At 40.4% G+C, this 19,712-nt stretch overlaps 1 protein-coding gene across 1 annotated transcript in view; it reads right to left on the bottom strand.

Annotated features, from left to right (window-relative positions):
- Positions 1–19,712, bottom strand: part of LOC111144577 (unc-5 netrin receptor D) — a 543,708-nt gene that overhangs the window by 184,689 nt on the left and 339,307 nt on the right. Inside the window, exon 4 of the mRNA XM_022498941.1 lies at positions 11,650–11,753. Within this exon, the coding sequence (XP_022354649.1) occupies positions 11,650–11,753 (104 nt within the window). The remainder of the gene's footprint in view (positions 1–11,649; positions 11,754–19,712) is intronic.

Below are 19,712 nucleotides of genomic sequence, written 5' to 3'. Positions count from 1 at the left end.
TGCTCAGCAGGGAGCCGGCTTCCTCCTCTCTCTCTCTCTCTCTCTCTGCCTGCCTCTCTGCCTACTTGTGATCTCTCTCTGTCAAAAAAATAAAAAAATAAATAAAAAATAAAAAAAAATAAACAAACATACCCAGATCTGTAACAATGGCATTTCAGGGCGTGCACAGATGACAATGTGAAAAGGAAGATTAAACTGACCACCTAGCCTCATACAGAATTGATGCCCCAGAGTGACTGCTCCTGTCTAATCTGGGTGGGGGGAGGGGGAGTATGACGCTGGTCCGTTCTTTCCCTGCCCTGCAGTGGGATGCCTGAGCCGCCTCCTGAAGGTGATCTCCAAATGATACTGTTGAGCCAGCACATGAATCGTCCGTCTGACACTTCCCGCACACGGAAATCAAGGTTTAAAGCATCACTTGTAACTAGCAGGCACCAGGGCTGGGAGTGCACGGAGAGTGAGGAATACTGCACACAGGTGACACACATGTCTACAGAGATCCCACTGGAAGGACAGATGAGTGGCCGGATCTCTAAGTCTGATACTGGATCAGCCATTAAAGAACAGGTCCAATCTAGCTAAACCAGAGTCAAGAAAGACTCATTATATCTAAACCAAAATTCCCCATGGCAAGGGATTTTTCTTTTCTTTTTTTGGGGGGGGGGGGGAGTTTAACTGATAGAACCAAGTCTCAGTAAGTCACTCTCTATCGCACAGTGTACTCACTGCACTGAACCTAAGGTGGCTGTACGGGAGATCGCAGCCCCTTTAAACTTTACGAGGTGAAGTTTGAGTGCCGTGCAGTGCGGAGCAAGAGGCCACTGAGGCTTCTCTCCGCAGGCACAGATTCTGGAACTGAAGTACAGGGGCAGTCAGGTCGGTGGGGGAGGGGTAGCTCCGCAGCTCCTGCAGGCTGGTGCTCAGTCGGCACGTCCCTGCCCCGTGAAGCCAAAATTGGCACGCTCTATTTTACGGGTGGTTATGTGAAAGATGGCCTGAGGGTGGGGGGGAGCTGATGTACCTTTTAGTCCCCCACAGTTAACTAAAAACAAAAAGGCATTACAGTAAGTGGCACTGTCTCCCCAAAAAGACCCTACAGACAGCGGGCAGGATTTGGGGATCGTGGCAAAAGATTACCCGGAGAAGCTGATTACGGTAGCGGCCAGGTGTTTCTATTTTCATGAGGTCTGCCTACAAAACAAAGGCATTGGCTAAGTGAATCAGGATGGTGTGTGCTGTGCTTCCCAGGCACATGAAAATCCATGCTGTCTCAGCAGGACTGGGATGGAGTTCTTGATTTATGCCCATGGAGCATTACTGCTGAATTACAGAACCGCGGCTTTATGTGGAGGCCTCCCAGATGCTTTTACTTCTGCATAATTCAAGATATAAAGACTGTTTATTACCGCTAAACTGTGAAAAAAGGCGCAGGACAGAGAAATGGCTCTCCGCCTTCATTAGGTTAATTTAGAAATCATACATTTCCTTTCCTTATGTGTTTTCCTTTAAATTTTTTTACTACTGATTGACTGATTGCTAGCCTTCTGATTTTTCCTCCAAACCGCCTTCCCTCTTGATCCATTTGCTTCTTCTCCCAATTTGAGAAACCTTAAACACAATATGCAAATTTTATATTTCTGAAAGGATAAAGGATGTAATTTCCTGTCAAGGAAAAAAAAATGAAGAGGATAAAGAGATGCTCTGTTAGTAGGGTTTCTACACCCATCAAAGCCCACTCAAAGTTGTCACTGGCACTGAGCCACTCGGCAAAACCATCTCGAGAACTCGAACACAATGCAAATTCCAATGCCGTCCAGTGATGGGGTTTCACCGCAACTGAGGAGCAATAAGGCTCAGACCTGTCATCACAGACATGAGCACCAACACGGAGGAAAAGCAATAATAGGCTTGCGAGTGGGCCACGCATATGTATTTACAGATGTCATTATCTTACCTTAATACTTTTAGCTATAATATGCATGAAATGAGATGTGGTCTAGTTAATGCTGGGCATGGATCTTACCCCACATGCAATGTCTGACACATAGAGAAGCTTCATCAGATGGATTTTAAGAGAACAGGCTCAGAAGTCAGGTTACCTGGGTTCAATTATTGGGTCAGTCATTTAGCAACTGTGTCCTCCAGTAAGGTGCTTAAGGCTGTCCGAGCCTCAGTTTCCTTATTTATAAAACTGGCAGATTATCAGCATCTGCCTCAGAGAGCTGTCAGGAGGGTCCAGGGAACTGTGTCTGACATTGAGTGTATATGCAATAAATGTTAGCTATACAGTAGTTTCTGCACCAGTTTCTATCAGAATAAATGACTCTGTAAATAGAGTCACTGCATAATGAACTCTCAGGGAAATTAAAAAAGTGGTCTCATTTGCAAGTGAATCAAAAAAGGTATAATGCCTAGAAGTGAATTTAACCAAGGAGGTGACAGACCTGTAGTCTGATAACTATGACATTAATGAAAGAAACCGAACATGACACATGTAAGTGGAAAAATAACCATGCTCATGGATTGAGAAGAATTAATATGGTTAAAATGCCCATGCTAGTCAAAGCAATCTACAGATTCAATGCAATCCCTATTGAAATACCGATGGCATTTTTCACAGAACTAGAATAAATAATCCTAAAGTTTGTATAGAACTCCAAAAGACTTCAAATAGCCAAAGCTATCTCGAGAAAGAAAAACAAAGCTGGAGGTATTACAAACTTCCAGATTTCAAACTATACTACAAAGCTATAGTGATCAAAACTAGCACAAAAACAGAAACAAAGAGAAATGGAATAAAATAGAGTGTCCAAAAATAAATCCAAGCTTACATGATCAATGTTCATCAAAGGAGGCAGGAATGTACAATAGGAAAAAGACAGTCTCTTCAGTAAGTGGTGTTGGGAGAACTGGACCACCATATGTAAAAGAATGGAATTGGACCACTTTCATATACCATATACAAAAACAAACTCAAAATGGATTAAAGACCAGAAACCACAAAACTCCTAGATAAAGCATAGGCAGTAAGCTCTTGGGCATTGGTCTAAGCTGTACTTTTTTGGATCTGTCTCCTCAAGCCAAGGCAACAAAAGCAAAAATAAACAAATGGGATTACATCAAACTAAAAGGCTTTTGCACAGCAGAGGAAACTATGAACATAGTGGAAAGGCAACCTACTAGATGGGAGAACATGTTTGCAAATAATATAACTGATAAAGGTTTAATATCCAAAATATAAGGAGAACTCACACAATTCAACATCAAACAACAACAACAACAACAACAAACAAAATGAAAGCAATCCAATTATAAATTGGTAAGAGGACTTGAGTAAGCATTTCTCCAAAGGAGACGCAGATGGCCAGCAACCACATGAAAAGACACTGCACACCACGCACTATCAGGAAGATGCCAATCAAAACCACAATGAGGTGTCACTTCATCCCTCTTAGAACGGGTATTATTTAAAAGACAAGAAATAACGAGTCTTGGAGATGTGGAGAAACCCCCACATACTGTTGGTAGGAATGCGAAATGGAGCAGCAACTAGGAAGAACTGTGTGGAGGTTAGCACTCAAAAAATTAAAAATGGAACTATTATTTGACCAAACAGTTCCACTTCTGGGTATTTATCCAAAGGAAAAAAAAAATTAAACTGAAAAGATATGTGTACCTCCTATGTTCATTGCAGCATTACTCACAATAGCCAAGATAAGGTGACAACCTAAGTGTCCAGTAGATAAATGGATAAAGATGTGGTATATGTATATATATACACACACATATATATGTATTATATAATAATATATTATATGTAATATTATATAATTATACATAATTATATAGTATTATAAATATGATATATTTATATATTATATATAAATATAATAAAAATATATTATGTATGAAATATGATATAATAATTATATATTTTACATATCACATATATATATATATGTATATATATCTCCAATGGAATATTGCTCAGTCATTCAAAAAAAAAGTGAGGGATGCCTGGGTGGCTCAGTGGGTTAAAGCCTCTGGCTTCAGCTCAGGTCATGATCCTAGGGTCCTGGGATCAAGCCCCGCATCAGGCTCTCTGCTCAGCGGGGAGCCTGCTTCCTCCTCTCTCTTTCTCTCTCTGCCTGCCTCTCTGCCTACTTGTGATCTGTCAAATTAAAAAAAAAAAAAATCTAAAAAAAAAAAAAGTGAAATCTTGCCATTTGTGATAACATGGATCGGTCCAGAAAGTATTATGCTAAGCTAAATAAGTCAGATAGAGAAAGACTAATACTGTATGATTTCATTTATACATGAAATCTAAAACCAAAAAAAAAAAAAAAAAAAAAGAACAAAACAGAAATAGACTCGTAGATATAGAGAACGGTTTGGTGTTTCCCAGAGGGGAGGCAGTGGAAGGATGGGCAAAATCAAGGAAGGAAATTAAAAGGTACAAACTCCCAGTTATGAAATAAATAAGACACAAGGATACATACTGCATAGGGAACATAGTTAATAATATATAACATCTTTGTATGCGGACAGATGGCAGCTAGATTTATAGTAGAGATCACTTCCTAATGTATACAGATGGTGAATCACTATGTCATATACCTGAAACCAAGATAATATTCTATGTCAACTACAGTTCAATAATAAATAAATATCAGAGATACTTCTGTATTTGCCTACCTACAAATTGTAGCTTTAAGAACCCAATGAGTCAATATACGTGAAGATCTATGTAAATTTTAAAGTGATAGCTTAAATTTAAGAGCTTATTCTTGGGCACCTGTGTGGCTCAGTTGGTTAAGTGTCTGACTCTTGATTTTGGCTCAGGTCACAATCTCAGGGTTAGGAGACAGAGCCACACATCGGCTCCTTGCTGAGTGTGGAGCCCACTTAAGGTTCTCTCTCTTTGTCTTCTTCTGCCCCCCCACCCCCCCCAAAAGATTTTATTCTTATATGTACCACACAGCCATTGTGTAAATATTCAACCATTAAGTCACAAACACTGGCCAGGTGCATTTGTGTTATCTGCTAAGGGAGGTGGGAAAGGACAGTGAAAAGTTTAATTTGCATTTCCTATCTTGAGGAGAATTACCTTGAGGAGATAAGACAAACAGTCATGAAAAGTTAAATACAGAGGAACTGGGCTGGGGAGAGAAAACAAAACCTTCAAAGCAATATGCTATAGAAGTCTTCAGAGGGAGGGAGAAGATGCTGCCTTTCCTTGAGCAGTCCACACCAATCAGATGAGGGGTCTCCGTGTAAGAGAGCTCATTGTCAGCTGGGATGGCCAAGGTAGGAGTCAGAAACTGCCTGGGTTAAGATGGATCCTCCAAGACCATGCATGCTATAGATGGATGTCGAAAGTCATGGGCATTCCAGGCAAGGAGAAATTGGGGAGACACAGAGATAGGACCATGAATAACAGAGCGTAGTGCTTGGTAAGAAAGAGATGGGGTGTGTGCAGCTAACCGAGGAGATAAAGAGAAAAAGAAAAACGAAGGCAAGACCCGCAACTAGGCAACCTTTGCAAACTCATTGTGAGTCCCTGCCCTTGGCTTTGAGAAATGCAATTCTATCTTCCAGGGAAATACAGAACAAGAAGAAAAGACAAAAATAAATACAAATCAGGAACTTCAGATGTTTTCTCTCCTTTTCTTCCTCAGTGAAGAAACAGAGCCTCCCAGATAAGGATGTGGTAAAAGTCAGTACATTAATAAGATTTACTTAAGGACCAGTTTTAACCATGAGGGTATTTGGGCTGTAGACAGTCACTTCTTAAGTAACTTATATTAACTTCATTCTCCCATCTCTCCTACTACAGAAAAAAAATTTTTTTTTGGCAGAAATGTTTTTAGAGAAGTAATTTACTGGCACTTAATTACTAGTATTTAACCAATTCAACATTCTCTTTTCTTAAGAGTCCATTAGGTTTCTATTACAATATTATACATTCTAATCAAATGTGGCTTTCTGCAAAGGTCCTCATTGTCAGTCTCCTCAAAGCCAAGTTTATCTGGACTATTAGACATTCTCTCTGCTTTGGCTGCACCAAATTAGATTAATTATTTATACCTGAGGTTCATTGCTTCAGAACTTGGGCACCTCACTTAACATTTCTCTAGTGAATTATTAAGAATCTTATTTTTAAAATAAAGTCCTCATTTCATAGTCTGTTTGAGGTTAAACACAATAGTCTAGTGATTCTTGTATTAAACAGTTCAATGTCATAAGATTCTCTCCTGGGTTTATGCCAATGAACACATTTGAAACAAATGAACCTTTCATTAAGAACACCCTCACAGGGGATAAGGGCAAAGGGCTTCGGCTTCAAAAGCTGGCTGGCACGAGTCTGGGCAGAATTATTAAAATGAGTCATAGAAAGGATGTGGATTTCACTGTTTATACATCAGGAATATTTAGAGATAATTATTTTGCAGATAAAGAAAAAAGATACTAACATCCCATAACTTTTACAGATAATGATTATTTTATCGATAAAGAAAAAAGATATTAATGTCCCATGACTTTAGCTTGTAGCGACTTGCTTTATTCCAAAGGTCACTTGGGAGGTGTGGTTCAAAGGCATCCTTAAAGACATGTTAGATGCACTGTAATAGTCCGGTCTCTTGACTGCAAACAACAAACCTGTTCTAGCTTGTGTATGCAGGAAAGGACTTGATTAAAAAAATATAAGTAGTATCCAGAGCCTCCAGGGAGGCCAAAGAGCCAGGCCAAGGTGCCAAGCAGCCAGGAAAATGTTCAACCACACTGTAGAGTCCCTCGGCAATGTCCTGACAGTCCAAAAAGCATGACACCGTTCACCTCTCCTCCCGATCTATTCAAGAACACCAGACTCATGGGGGACTAACCGCAAAGAAGAGTAGACAATCCGCTTTTCTTTTTCGTCTTTTACCTTAAAAAGGGGATCCAAAAATATTCCACAAATGTAAGAAAATGTCAAATGGCCCAAATGTACCAAGATGAATAGAGGTTCTCAAAATTCCTTTGATTTCCACCTGGGCATCTGGAAAGGAAAGGCTCTCCTGCCCCCAGATCCCTGCCCCCACCTCCCCTCCGAAACCCCCACCAATAATTTGGCTTCTTATACTCGTAGGACTCTGACACACTTTACGAAACAGAAAATACATTCTTCCGTTCCACTCCTGGAACATCCCCTTGTTATACAAGCATTCCAACCTAATCATCAGTCAATGACAAAACTGATTTGGTGCCCAGCAGAAAGAAGGGAACCTTCTTCTTACCCACACTGCGCTAAGGTCCCTGACCTTCTTGAATTTTCTAATTCCAGCACCGTCCTGACTCCTTGGTGAGATAGAAACAAGAACGGTGCCTGGCATGCAACGGCTCAAGGCTAGATTCTGCCAGTTGCTTAGCTTTGGGGCCTTAATTCTCAAAGACATTGAATTATTTTGAGTAGGCTGTTTACCTTGATGTGAGCAGAATTAGCCTTAGACACTAAGCCTTTATGGCAAGTTTTATTGTCCAAGGCAAATATAACCTGTTAAGATTTACAGGCTTTATTAACAGCAATAACCATTTTATAGCCAACATCAGTAAATCAGGGTTTATTGAGAACTCTACAATTTTAATCTGTGGAAAACCATTAAAATGTCGGATTTTCATTGGACATAATTTCTAACTTTTATGAAAGATAGATTTTCCATTTAATTGGGGAGTATAAAAAAGTGCAGTGTGGGATAATGAATTGTTTTGAAAAGAGCAAATTCGTTTTAGCTAAACAACAAGTGTCAAACACTAAAGTTGCTCTCTTTAGTTATAACTGTCCCAAGGTTAAGGTTAAATGGAACCTCAAACAGGAGAGAGACAAATGTGCTCTAATACACCCAACTATAGGAGGAGCTCATGGCATTTAGAAAAACTTGAATTATCATCTGTTCACATTTCAGGTATTTTGCAAAGAGCGTGTGACCTATTATTTCATCTAAACCAGTGTGTAAATGCATCTGGTGAGAATCTTCCAGTTCGTATGCTACTTTTGTAAAGTGTTTTACTACTAATGATACCATACATTAGGCTCTTCAAGGGGTAAGCGAGGTGAACAAACCTGCGTAGTCACCAGCTTCTGTTAATAACCATTTATTTCCTCTGTGTGATAGATTAAAAGAGAGGGAAGTGGAGAGCATGTCTTTGTCCTTGGGTGAGCTTGAGAAGTAAGAACAGAGGACTCAGACAGGAGGCAGGGGTCATGGGCAGTGTGGGGTAAGAAGGATGGTAATAGCAGCTCTCTGATTTCTCCTGGGGCTGAAAATATGTCAGATACCTTAAGAGTCTCAGTTTTAATCTGGGTCTTCAACCACAGTGGAGCCCTAACATTTTCTCTGAGAACCAAAGTGTGCGATCTCTACTATGTCTTTAGTACTAAGAACTGTTTTGCATATTCTCAGGTTTTTTTCCTTCTTTGTGTCCTAGCAATTCTACGAGGAAAAAATATGGTTCCTATTACTGGATGAGGAATCTGAGGTTCACGGTGGCTAGTAAATTGCTAGAGATCACAGCATTGGGAAGTGATAGTCAGAGCCTGACCTTTCGTGAAAATGAGATCTGTCATGGCCAATGCCAGACATAGGAAAAATGTAATGAGAACTTCTAGGATCTCTCCCTTCCCCTTTCATATGTCTCCTTTTCTTCTCCTCCATGGCCTTCTCCCTGTATCTCTGGACATCCAGTACTTTCCTATCTCCTAGGATACAGGAGATATCAAACCCAGGCTCCTTGCCCCCCTGAGCTCCCAAAACCCCCATTTTTTTCATTGCACTGTTCTTCATTTCATCACAGAATTACCTATCTCAAACAAAAGAACATAATTTACACAAGGTTTAGGATTGGCATATTAGCTAGAAGAAATTTTAATCTGAAAAATCCATTTCTAAGGATTGAAAGTCCAGGACTATTGCAAACAGAAAGGTTACTGCTGGCTGAGGGGCTCTCAAGCTTCAAAAAGGCTTGAGGAAACTGGTTGAACCCACAGGCTCATGAAAAACCAACAAAAAATATTAGAAAGAAGAAAAAAAAAATCTGAGCTTTAAGGTTAGATTGGCTTCCTGAGATCTGAGAGCCTGGATAAGTTCCTATAAAAAGGACATGAAAACCCCTATATTTTTCTGGCATCTCTTTGGCAAATCAAATGAAATAATACAGAGAAGGTACTGAACACAGTGCCCAGCACATGGGGATATTCTATACATGGTAGCTCTTCCTATGCTTCTCCAAACTACCTTCTGTGCTCGTACAGGGGAGTTAGTTGCCTAGGAAGTTCTACCTCACAGAGAGGAGGTACCTTTACAGGTCTTCAAAGTGCCAAGGAGGAGATCTCACATGTCACTGCAGGACAAGACCAGCTGATGCACCAGGGGTCCTGCCAGGATTCAGGGATGACCCTGCAGCCCCACAGCAGGTGGGCAGAAAGGGAACCACATGGTGGAAAGGGAAGAATGTCCCCACTCAAGGAAGATAAAGGGCAGTATTTTACAGTGACAATATTGACGTAAGTGATCAATTTCCAAGCAGAGTTCCCAGTCACTGCCATCCTGGAGAATCATGAACTATAGGTAGTCACCTGAGTGCGAGGTCAGAATGCAGAGTGGAGCACCGCTGGAGATCTGAAGACCGTGTGACGGGCAGGGGCAGGCATCTCCACCTGGGGAGACCCACTTAGAAGGGTATGCATGTTCTCCCTTTCCTTCCCTATCCTTGTCCTTCTCTCGCTCAGCCTTCTTCTCTCATTCTGCCCTCCCTTCAGCAAAAACACAGATGTTGATGGTAATAACGACCGTGTAAGCTATTGCATGCTAAAAGGGCTGTAAATATTGGTGTGTGGATGTAGGTAGTATCCAACTCATAAATTCCTGGGTAATCCAAGTGTATGGAACTGGGATGCTTTCTTGCATTATGATGATGCTATCAATGCTTGTCAGGGCCCCACAATAGTTCATTAACCCCCCATGTAGCAGAAACACTCTCCATATCCATCCTACAAGACAGAATGTACAAAATACAGCTTTCCTCTCACTCTTAGCCTGGATGCTCCTTGGAATGGCCCTCTGTTTCAAGTCAGCCAACCTGGCTCTGAAATTTATTCCTAATAACATACACGTGGTTAAAATAAAAGGGTCATATGATGTCAAAGGCAGAATGGGAAGTGCACTGACTTAAACAGCCCTCCCCCCACGCCGCCCCCTGATTTCATGTCCACATGGACATCTGCAAATCGGGATTTTCAGGGGTAGGTTGAGCAGACTGCTGATGCCCAGGTCAGACTCCCAGGGACACTGGGGGGTCCTAAAGGAGAGGAACACATTCACCTGTGCACTTAATGCCCTGTTGCCCCCCTCCCCACTCTGGAAGCCAGAACACGCTCTGTAAGGAACAAGAAGGGAGCACAAGAAGATCAAAAATCTTTTTGTTTCACATTAAATAAAAATCTAAAAATAAGCATTTTCCTTTCTAATCATTTTCTATCATGCATGGAAGGTTCACTTCAATTTTCAAGTCCGTTTACTTCATTTCTGTGAACTACTTGAGCTTTGAATAGTGTCCACCCAGCATGCTTTCTGTCTAAACATGCAAGTGTGTGTGTGTTTTTCTGTTCCCCTTTCTCTATTCTTTTGTCCTTCCAATTACAAAATCCCACAGCAATTTTAGTGAAAAATGTGAAGCAAAGGCTCCTTTTCTTCTTTTTCTTTCTTTTTTTTTTAAATCTCTATTTCTCAATGAATAAACAAACCATGGCTTTAAGGACAGTTTCCTAGCTTTCCACAACTGGACTATCTATTGCTCAACCCAGGCCTCCTTTAGAAAAATTATCATTTATAGGAAGGGTTCCTCATCCTTCCTAGCTTGTCCCTGCCCCCACTGCTGCCTTCACGATATTACTCCTCTATTAGGACATCTTTTAAGAGAGACTGAAAGACTTAGGAAGGCTTCCCTATGACCATAATATGTCATCACTGCCAATTATATGGTAGACGCTCTAGAAAACATGGTGGCATATTTTCTAGAAGGCATGGTAGACCTTCTAGAAAACACGCAGGGAGCAAAACCCAGAGTGACTCTGGATTCTAGACTCCCACTGTGAAGGAGACCTTTGGCTCCATCTGCCTTTTATATCTGCCATGACAGCACAGGGCCTACAGCCCAATAAATGTTCAAGGAACATTTGTTCCGTAAATAAAGAAAGACTTAAGTACAAACGTCGGTGAGACTTGGCAGTAGGGGCTGATCTCCTTTCCTGAGCACTTTTTCACGTGGTTTTGCCTGTTAGAGTTCAGGGTGATCCAGGACCCAATGTGTGTATCACACCATCCAAGGTGACTGAGGACATAAAAGATGCCATCTGGGTCATCTGAGGTCACCAGAATCAAGAACACAGACTAAATCCTACTCAGGCTACCTTGCAAGAGCTTTCTGTCAACCACAGAGCAGACAAGAGACAATTTCTTCTTCCAACTAATTTCCTTCACCGTTTCTTCACCGCCTTTTGCAAATGGGTCTGGACAGCAAGAATGCCACACACAAGCTCTTCTGCTTCACTTAGGACCACACAGGACGTCACTCTCCCTCCTGGGACCAGTTCTGGTCGTACGAGTCACTTACCTCAGCCGCAGGGACTCCCTCGGGCGGTCGGCAATGCAGCACTATCATGCCTTCAATGGGAACCTCCCTTCCCTGTGGATCTTGTTCAAAGTTTTTCCGTAAATCTGACGGGGGGAGAAAAAAAAAGTATGAGGTCCGTGACAATTTGCTCTAGGGCCAGTATTATTCATATTTGTTCCAAATACAATAAATTAGAGAGCTTAACATCAAAAACTAGATATAGACAGAGAAGTCTGGGTTTCAGGAATTCCTGGAGAAGAAAATCGTTTTCCCAAATACTCACAAGCACATTGGAAATAAACCTTAACGGCACTTCCTAATGCTCTACACTGACGTGAAGGAGAAAAGATTTAGTGGGGGAGCAGAATGAAAACAAACAAACAAAAAGCAACTCATCATTCCCCGAGTCTCTGCCAGCGTAATCTGCTTAGCAGCTGATGAAACACTTGGCCTAATAAATTGCTATCCACAGCTATTATGCAGTGGAGATGCACGTGATTTTTTTTTATTATTATTATTAACTGAAGAATGCCTTATTAATCTGTAACCTCTGCCTTTCTCTTAACCCTCTAGGGGGCTCCAGAAGATGGTAAGAGAGTGAGATTATCTATTAGTCTTTTATGCGTAACCAAGGAGAATGGGGCAACATCCAACCACAACAAAATCTATAACCCATCCAACCAAACATATAATTAAAAAATACAATGCCCTCCAGTCAAACAGTGATGCTGGGTATCCGTGTAGTGCCCTTCAAACTTTGCAAACAAGCTGTACTCTTAACCTTTTACACATGGAAGGGTGATACTCAAGAGGTTAATTGGCTTGCCAGTGGTCACAGAGAACATCAATGCCAGCGACGGGGAAACAGTCACTGAGCTTCCGGACAGCCAGTCTCTGCCCACTAACCAGCCAAACTTTCCCAGGAAAAAGGACACAGAGAGAGTTGAGGGAGGAAGCTCTTTGCCTTGCTTGGCTTTCCATGTGAGCCTCTGCTTCAAGAACCGAAGTGGGAGTTGGCCTCTGCTTTTGCTCTGAGGTGTCACAACAACCCTTTGATAATTTTACACCTCAGGCTTAACTCTTGCTGTCACTCGAAATTGTGGGATGGTAGAGCTGGAGCGAAGACAGCTTTATGAGTCTTTCTCCATGTAAATGATTCCCCCTCCCTCCCAGACAATGTCTTTTTCTCCAATTGAGTATCTCAAATTACAGGCTGCGGATTTATTGATTTAATTTTCTTTAGTGCTTACAATAACATGAAATATGCTCCCTGTAAAGAGCAGAGCTCCAGAATCAGTTACATTTTTACAAATTGTATAAATACATTAAACTTGCTTTTAGCAAGTCAGAAACACTGGGTGAATATCTAGCGGAGTAATCCATGTATCCACTTTCTTCCGAATTCTGCTCTTAATGTTTTCCCTCCCAGAGGCAACTGATGTCTTTTGTCAGTAGTGCTATGCATTTAGAGATCTTCATGAGTATATATGAGGCAAAAGATCTGAACAGGGCTTGCATGGCAGGCAGGGGCCAGGATCCTTCTTCTCCCTTCTCTGCTGTCCCCCGAATCCTAAAGCTAACTTCATTCTATTCGAGATCCGTAAACTGTCATAGCCCTTATGATTTGGAATTTCTGACTCCAAGGGGGATGAGGGCCACCTGACTTATGATAAAAGTGAGTGAGGAACTATGGGTAAAGACCACAGTGAAAAATCTTCCACTGCCTGGACCACTGGACCACCAAGTCTCCTCTGCACTCCCAACAAGGAAGCTGTGAGCCCCAAATCCCTCCTCCACTGCGTTCATTTATTCATCAGGACCGCATGGAAATCAGCCTAGAGTATAGTGTGAGTGTGACTCCAGCATGAGTTTTGCTAATACTCACTTTGCTGATAGAAAAGGTTGAGTTTTGGTGGTTATTTTTGTTTGGTTTCTTTGCCACTTTGTTTTCCTTGATTGCTTTGTTTTCTAAATGAAGCCTCACTTAGCACTGTTACAGAATGGTTGCAGCTTTGACAACACCAAATATTGTGTATTCAACCGGATGAAGCACAGAAAACGGATGGTGGGCATTTCTATTCCATCTTCCGCTCCCATTGCCTTTCTTTGATCAGAAGAAATGGGCAAGGTAGCAAAATGCATAGTTTATGGTTAGCTCGGCACTCCACTATGTTAATATGGAGGTAGATGAAAAGAAAATGAGAGCGAAATCATTTTCCCTCCCCATTCCCAACTGCTCAACAAAAGAAATAAATATGTATATTAAAAAAGGAAACCCAGTATTGACCCTGGGATGTAGGCAAAGGTACTTCAAAAGAAATTTTGAGAAAGTTCTAACAGATCTCATCCAGCCAGGACCAAACTAAAGAAGGGACCTACCCAACCTTTTGCTCTTCCCCACCGACACTGGAAATCACTGGAAGGGTTCCAACAAGAAGCATCTAACTCTCTTCGGTGTAGAGATACAAAGATTAAAGATTAATCAGCAACAGACTACGGGGTCAGGGTAAAAATGCGATGTCGTGTATCAGGATCCTAAGAGGCAGCCAACCACGAACACCATCACACCAAGGGAGAAAGCATGTATCAACGAGCCCTGGCCTATACCAGAGCTTGGTGGAGGGAGCTCTGGCATTTGTGATTCCCAAGAAGGGCAAACAGACCTGAAAAATTCCAGCTAGCTACTAAATGTATCAAAAACCATGGAAATTAACTCTTAGACACAGATGTACATGCTTCTAGCTCTATCTCTGATTCACGCCACAGGTCGCCCAACCTAATTAAGTCTCTGAATTGGCAAAACCAAGTACTCTTATCATCTATGTTAGTTCCAAGGCTTGAAAAATTCAGATAGGAACCTATGCAACTTCCCACAGTAGGGAAACCATCCCCCGCCATATAAAAAGAATTCTACAAATAAAGGAGGCAAACCATAGAACTAAGATTGAGTAGCTTCCTCTAAGACAAGAAACAAGAGGCATTTTTGGATAACTTCTAATTTAAGCTCTTTAAAGTCAAAAGGAAATAGCAACTGAGAATCTAGAGTAGGGAGTTATAAATAGGATAACATCTGAGATCAAGAAAACTGCCACTATGCAGGGGGAAGAAAAAAACAACATAAGTGCTGAGTTAGAAATATACATATCATAAAGACTGTAAACAGCATTCTGAATACTGCAGAAAATCAAACTAGGGAGGATCCAGGCAGGAAATTTAAAAAGGCAAAGGGGGACAAGGGGGCCAAAAGGAAGAGTTTGGGGTAATGGAGCTGCACAGCGCTGGGTATTGGTACTAGCACCTAAGGAACTTGGAAGAGGGATCCAAGTCAAGACCCTGACTTCGGAAGAAAGACTGCCCATCACCTTGGTGCTGACACTTCTGTGGGGTCAGACAAAGCTGGCTCTGGAAGTACTGGGGGGAAATGGTAAGCTGGAAACAAGAAGCAACTGCCACTTCCAGGTTCCAGGATGAAGAAATTCTCCCAGGAGCAGGGGGTGGTGGCTAGTGATACTGACCTAGGCAAAAAATTAACAAGCAGCAACCTTTCTCCCTCTTCCACTGTTCATTCCCCTCTGGTACCTCCTGCTGGTGAAACATTATAGGGAGCCAGAGTCCATCAAAGAAGTCCCCAGCCCCAGCTTTACAAACTGTAAAGCAGTGGTTTTAGAGGCAAGAAATAAAAGCTCTGTAACCAACAAAATCCAGTTTAAGAAACATCCTTTAGCAGAGCTTTTGTAACTGCTTACCCCTATCTGCTTTCCTCACTAGATCATCAGTTCTCAGAAGGGGGGCTTTATTTCTGGGACAGTCACCCACAGGTTCCCAGTGCCTACTAAACATCTGATACACAGCACGTCCTTAATAAATATATGTTGAATGAATGAGTGAAAGGGAAATGATAAAATGATAATAAATTTACCAGAAAATAAAATAAATAACATTGAGATAGAGAAATACAATATTAAATATAACAGGAATTTTAGAAGAAAACAACAAGCTGAAAGAAAATACATAATCATCTATTTAATAATAGATAGTTCTTCTCTGAGCTGTAGAAAGACTTGAGTTTGCAAAAGAGCTCACTGGATACAAGGTAAAATAGTCTTAAAAAGAAAAAAAGAAAGATCCTAAATATGTCACAGTTGAAATTTTACATTTTAACAAAATTGAGAAAAATATACACATAATAATTTTATAAGTATCTTAGGGGTAAATAAACAGATATAACTAACGATATCATGGACCTAAAGAATTCATATTGTTAAAATTTCTATACTATCCAAAACCATTAATAGATTCAACACAAACCATATAAAAACTCCAATGGCTTTTTTCACTGAAATAGAAAAAAAAAAATCCTGAAACTCCTGGAACCACAAAAGACCTTGAAAAGTCAAAGAAATCTTGAAACAAAAAAGAACAAAGCTAGAGGCACCATACTTTGATTTCAAATTACATTACAAAGCTACAGTAATCAAAACAATATAGTATCAGCACAGAAACAGACACACAGATCAATGAAACAGAATCAAGAGCCCAGAAATAAAACCTCAAATATACAGATAACTAATATTTAACAAGGAAGCCAATTATACTAAATGAGGAAAGGAACTCTCTTCAATTACAGGTGGTGGGAAAATTGGATAACGGCATGTAAAAGAATTATACTGGACTCCTATCTTTTAACACTCACAAAAATTAACTCAAAATGGATTAAAGACTTGGGGTGCCTAGGTAGCTGTCAGTTAAGCACCTGCCTTCATCTCAGGTCATGATCTCAGGGTCCAGGGACTGATCCACAAGACAGGCTTCCCTCTCAGCAGGAACTCTGCTTCTCCCTCTCCCTCTGCTGCTCCCCACCACTCATTCTTGAGCTCTCGCTCTCTCTCTCAAATAAATAAAATCACCCCCCCAAAAAAAAAGAAGAAGAAGAACAAGAACAAGAACAAGAAGAAATGGATGAAAGACTTAAATGTATAACCTAAAACCATCAATGACTAGAAGAAAACCTAGGAGGAAAAAACTTCTTGACCTCAGGCCTTGACAACAACTTTTGGGGACAAAATCAAAAACAACTTTTGGGGACAAAATCAAAAACAACCACTCAGTACTGGATTAAATTTAAACGTTTTTTTGTGCAGCAAACTAAATGATCAACAAGGTAGAAAAGCAACTTACAGAATGGTAGAAAATATCTGCAAACCATATGTCTGATAAGGAGCTGATCTCCAAAATACACAAAGAATTCATTCGACTCAACAGCAAAATAAACAATCCATTTAAAGAGAGGGCAAAGGACTCAGATAAACATTTTTCCAAAGAAGACATACAAATGGCCAACAGGTGTGTGAAAAGATGCTCAACATCATTAATCATTAGATAAATGCAAATCAAATCCACGGTGAGATATCACCTCACTCCTGTTAGCATTGCTGTCACCAAAAAGACAAGAGATAAAGGTTGACTAGAATTTGGAGAAAAAGGAACCCTTGCATACTGTTGGTGGGAATGTAAATTGGCACAGCCCCTGTGGAAAACAGTATGGACATTCCTCCAAAACTTAAAACACAGAACTACCACAGGATGCAGCAATGTCATTCCTAGATGTATATATCCAAAGGATATAAAAATCACTATCTCAAAAAGATGTTGACACCCTATGCTCGTTGCAACATTATTGGCAAAAACATGGAAATGACCTAAGTGTACATCAGCAGATGAATGGATAGAGTTTGTGTGTGTGTGTGTATTATAGATATACTCCCATATATATGTGTATATATATATATATATATATATATATATATATATATATATATTCATTTAGCCTTGAGAAAAGAACCAAATCCTGCCATTTGTGACAACACAGATGGACCTTAAGGGCATTATCCTAAGTGAAATAAGTCAAAGAAAGACAAATACTGTATGATTTGGAATACAAAAAAGCTGAACTCACAAACAAGGAGTAGATGAATGGTTGCCAAGGGCTGGGGAGTGAGGGAAATGCAAAATGGAGGTTAAAGTGTTACAACTTCTAGTTACAAGACGAGTAAATTCTGGGGACCTGACATATAACACGGTGAATATAGTTCACAATGCTGTACCAGACACTTGAATGTTACTGAGAGAGTAAATTTTAAGTGTTCTTACTACAAAAAAAGGAAAAAAAAAATGTAGCTATGTGAGGTGACAGATACATTAACTAACCTTATTGTGGTAATTATTCCACAATACAAACATGTATCAAATCATCACAAACCGTAAGTTATACAATGATATTTGTCAGATATAGCTCAATATAGCTACATAAATTTTTTTTAAAAAAGTAACTGATGGGGCACCTGGGTGGCTCAGTGGGTTAAAGCTTCTGCCTTTGGCTCAGGGCATGATCCCAGGGTCCTGGGTTCAAGCCCCAGGTTGGGTTCCCTGCTCAGCAGGAAGCCTGCTTCTCCCTCTCCCACTCCCCCTTCTTGTGTTCCCTCTCTCACTGTGTCTCTCTCTGTCAAATGAATGAATAAAATCTTAAAAAAAAAAAAAAGTAACTGACAATGAAATAAAAATCAAGCTATGACTGAAACTTTTTCCTGTATTAGCATATACCAGAGTATAATTAATCATATCTGTGTTTTTTATTTTTGAGGACAAAAAGGCATGGGCACTAATTTTTTATTCCCAAACAAGTTATTATACATGAGCAAACAATTATATCGTCTCAGACACAACAGGGCCAAGAGAGATTGTAATCAGCCACATACCCTTCCTGGAAACATCACCTTCGTAGATGAGGCTCAAAGCAATGAATTAAATATTTGGAAGTTGTGGTTTCAAAAAACTTGGCAGTGGCCAAGAAAAACCACCTTAAAATGTTTACATCTAAAAATTTTTTTAATATAGCAAGGAATATTCATGTAATTATCCCAAAACTCCGGAAAGAGAAAGGCATAACACATCATAATCGTGCATGATAATTAAGGATAAGGATTTAAACTCCTAGGTCATTTCTTTCAGAACTCCAGCGGGGAAGACTGAACACTTTAGTGGAAGAAGGTGGGAGTGGAGACTGAGTATCCGTTGGAATTCTGGGTCTGTAACCTACTAGAACCTTGATTCCACAAATATCTTTAGCTCTCTCTGCCTTTGGCTCCTCATCTGTAAAATGAAGACAATAATTTCCATTACATATAGTTTTTGTGAGCATTAAATGTTAATAAGTTCAACATCTTTTCAAGAGCAGGGTACATAATATGGGTTAGTCAAGGACAGAGATATGACTAAATCCTATTATGAGGCCGTGACGATGAAAAGGGGTTGGCTTTTTCATAAATCAGATATACATATTAATTATAAAATTTAGAGCATTTTTCAAAGACACTCAAATGAAAAGTGTAAGTTAGTATATGGTAAAACCACAGCAGTAGTAAAATAGCTACTGGGTCTTAAGATGGGGAAGATGCTTCGAACAAAATGAAAGGAAGAATGCTTGAGGAAATGATTGGCAGATAATTGCTTTGGCATATACTGTTAAAATTAAATTGTTTCACTCTCAAAAATTACAAGCAGCGTTACAGGCAGAGGTTTGATAGCCTTAATACATAAAGGGCACTTTTGAAAGGAAGTGGGAAAGATAAATACCCTAAAATAAAATGGCAAAGTGATATTTCAGCAAAATTTACAAAGAAGAGATATAAAGGGCTAATAAAGATAAATAAAGACCCAACAGAACTAATTATAAAGAAATGTCCATTTAAAAAGCACCAATGGGTCTCTTTACATTTCCAAACAGGCTTTCTTTTGTCCATTTCTTTAAGTACTAATCCCTAGAATTAGCGTGGAGGGGTGCCTGGGTGGCTCAGTCAGTTAAGCACCTGCGTTTGGCTTAGGTCATGATACTAGGCTTTGGGGATGGAGCCCTGGGGTTGGGATGGCTCCTGCTCGGGGCTGTGGGGTGTGGGGGGGTCTGCTTCTCCCTCTGCTCCTAGCCCTGCTCTTGCTCTCTCTCTCTCAAAGAAATAAGTAAAAGAAAAGGAAGGGAAGGGAAGAGAAGAGAAAGAGAAAGTGTGGGA

The sequence above is a fragment of the Enhydra lutris genome, unplaced genomic scaffold, assembly GCF_002288905.1.
Source record: "Enhydra lutris kenyoni isolate GAN:26980312 unplaced genomic scaffold, ASM228890v2 scaffoldscaffold11, whole genome shotgun sequence".
In the NCBI taxonomy this organism is placed as follows: Eukaryota; Metazoa; Chordata; class Mammalia; order Carnivora; family Mustelidae; genus Enhydra; species Enhydra lutris.
This window is presented reverse-complemented; position numbering and strand designations above follow the sequence as displayed.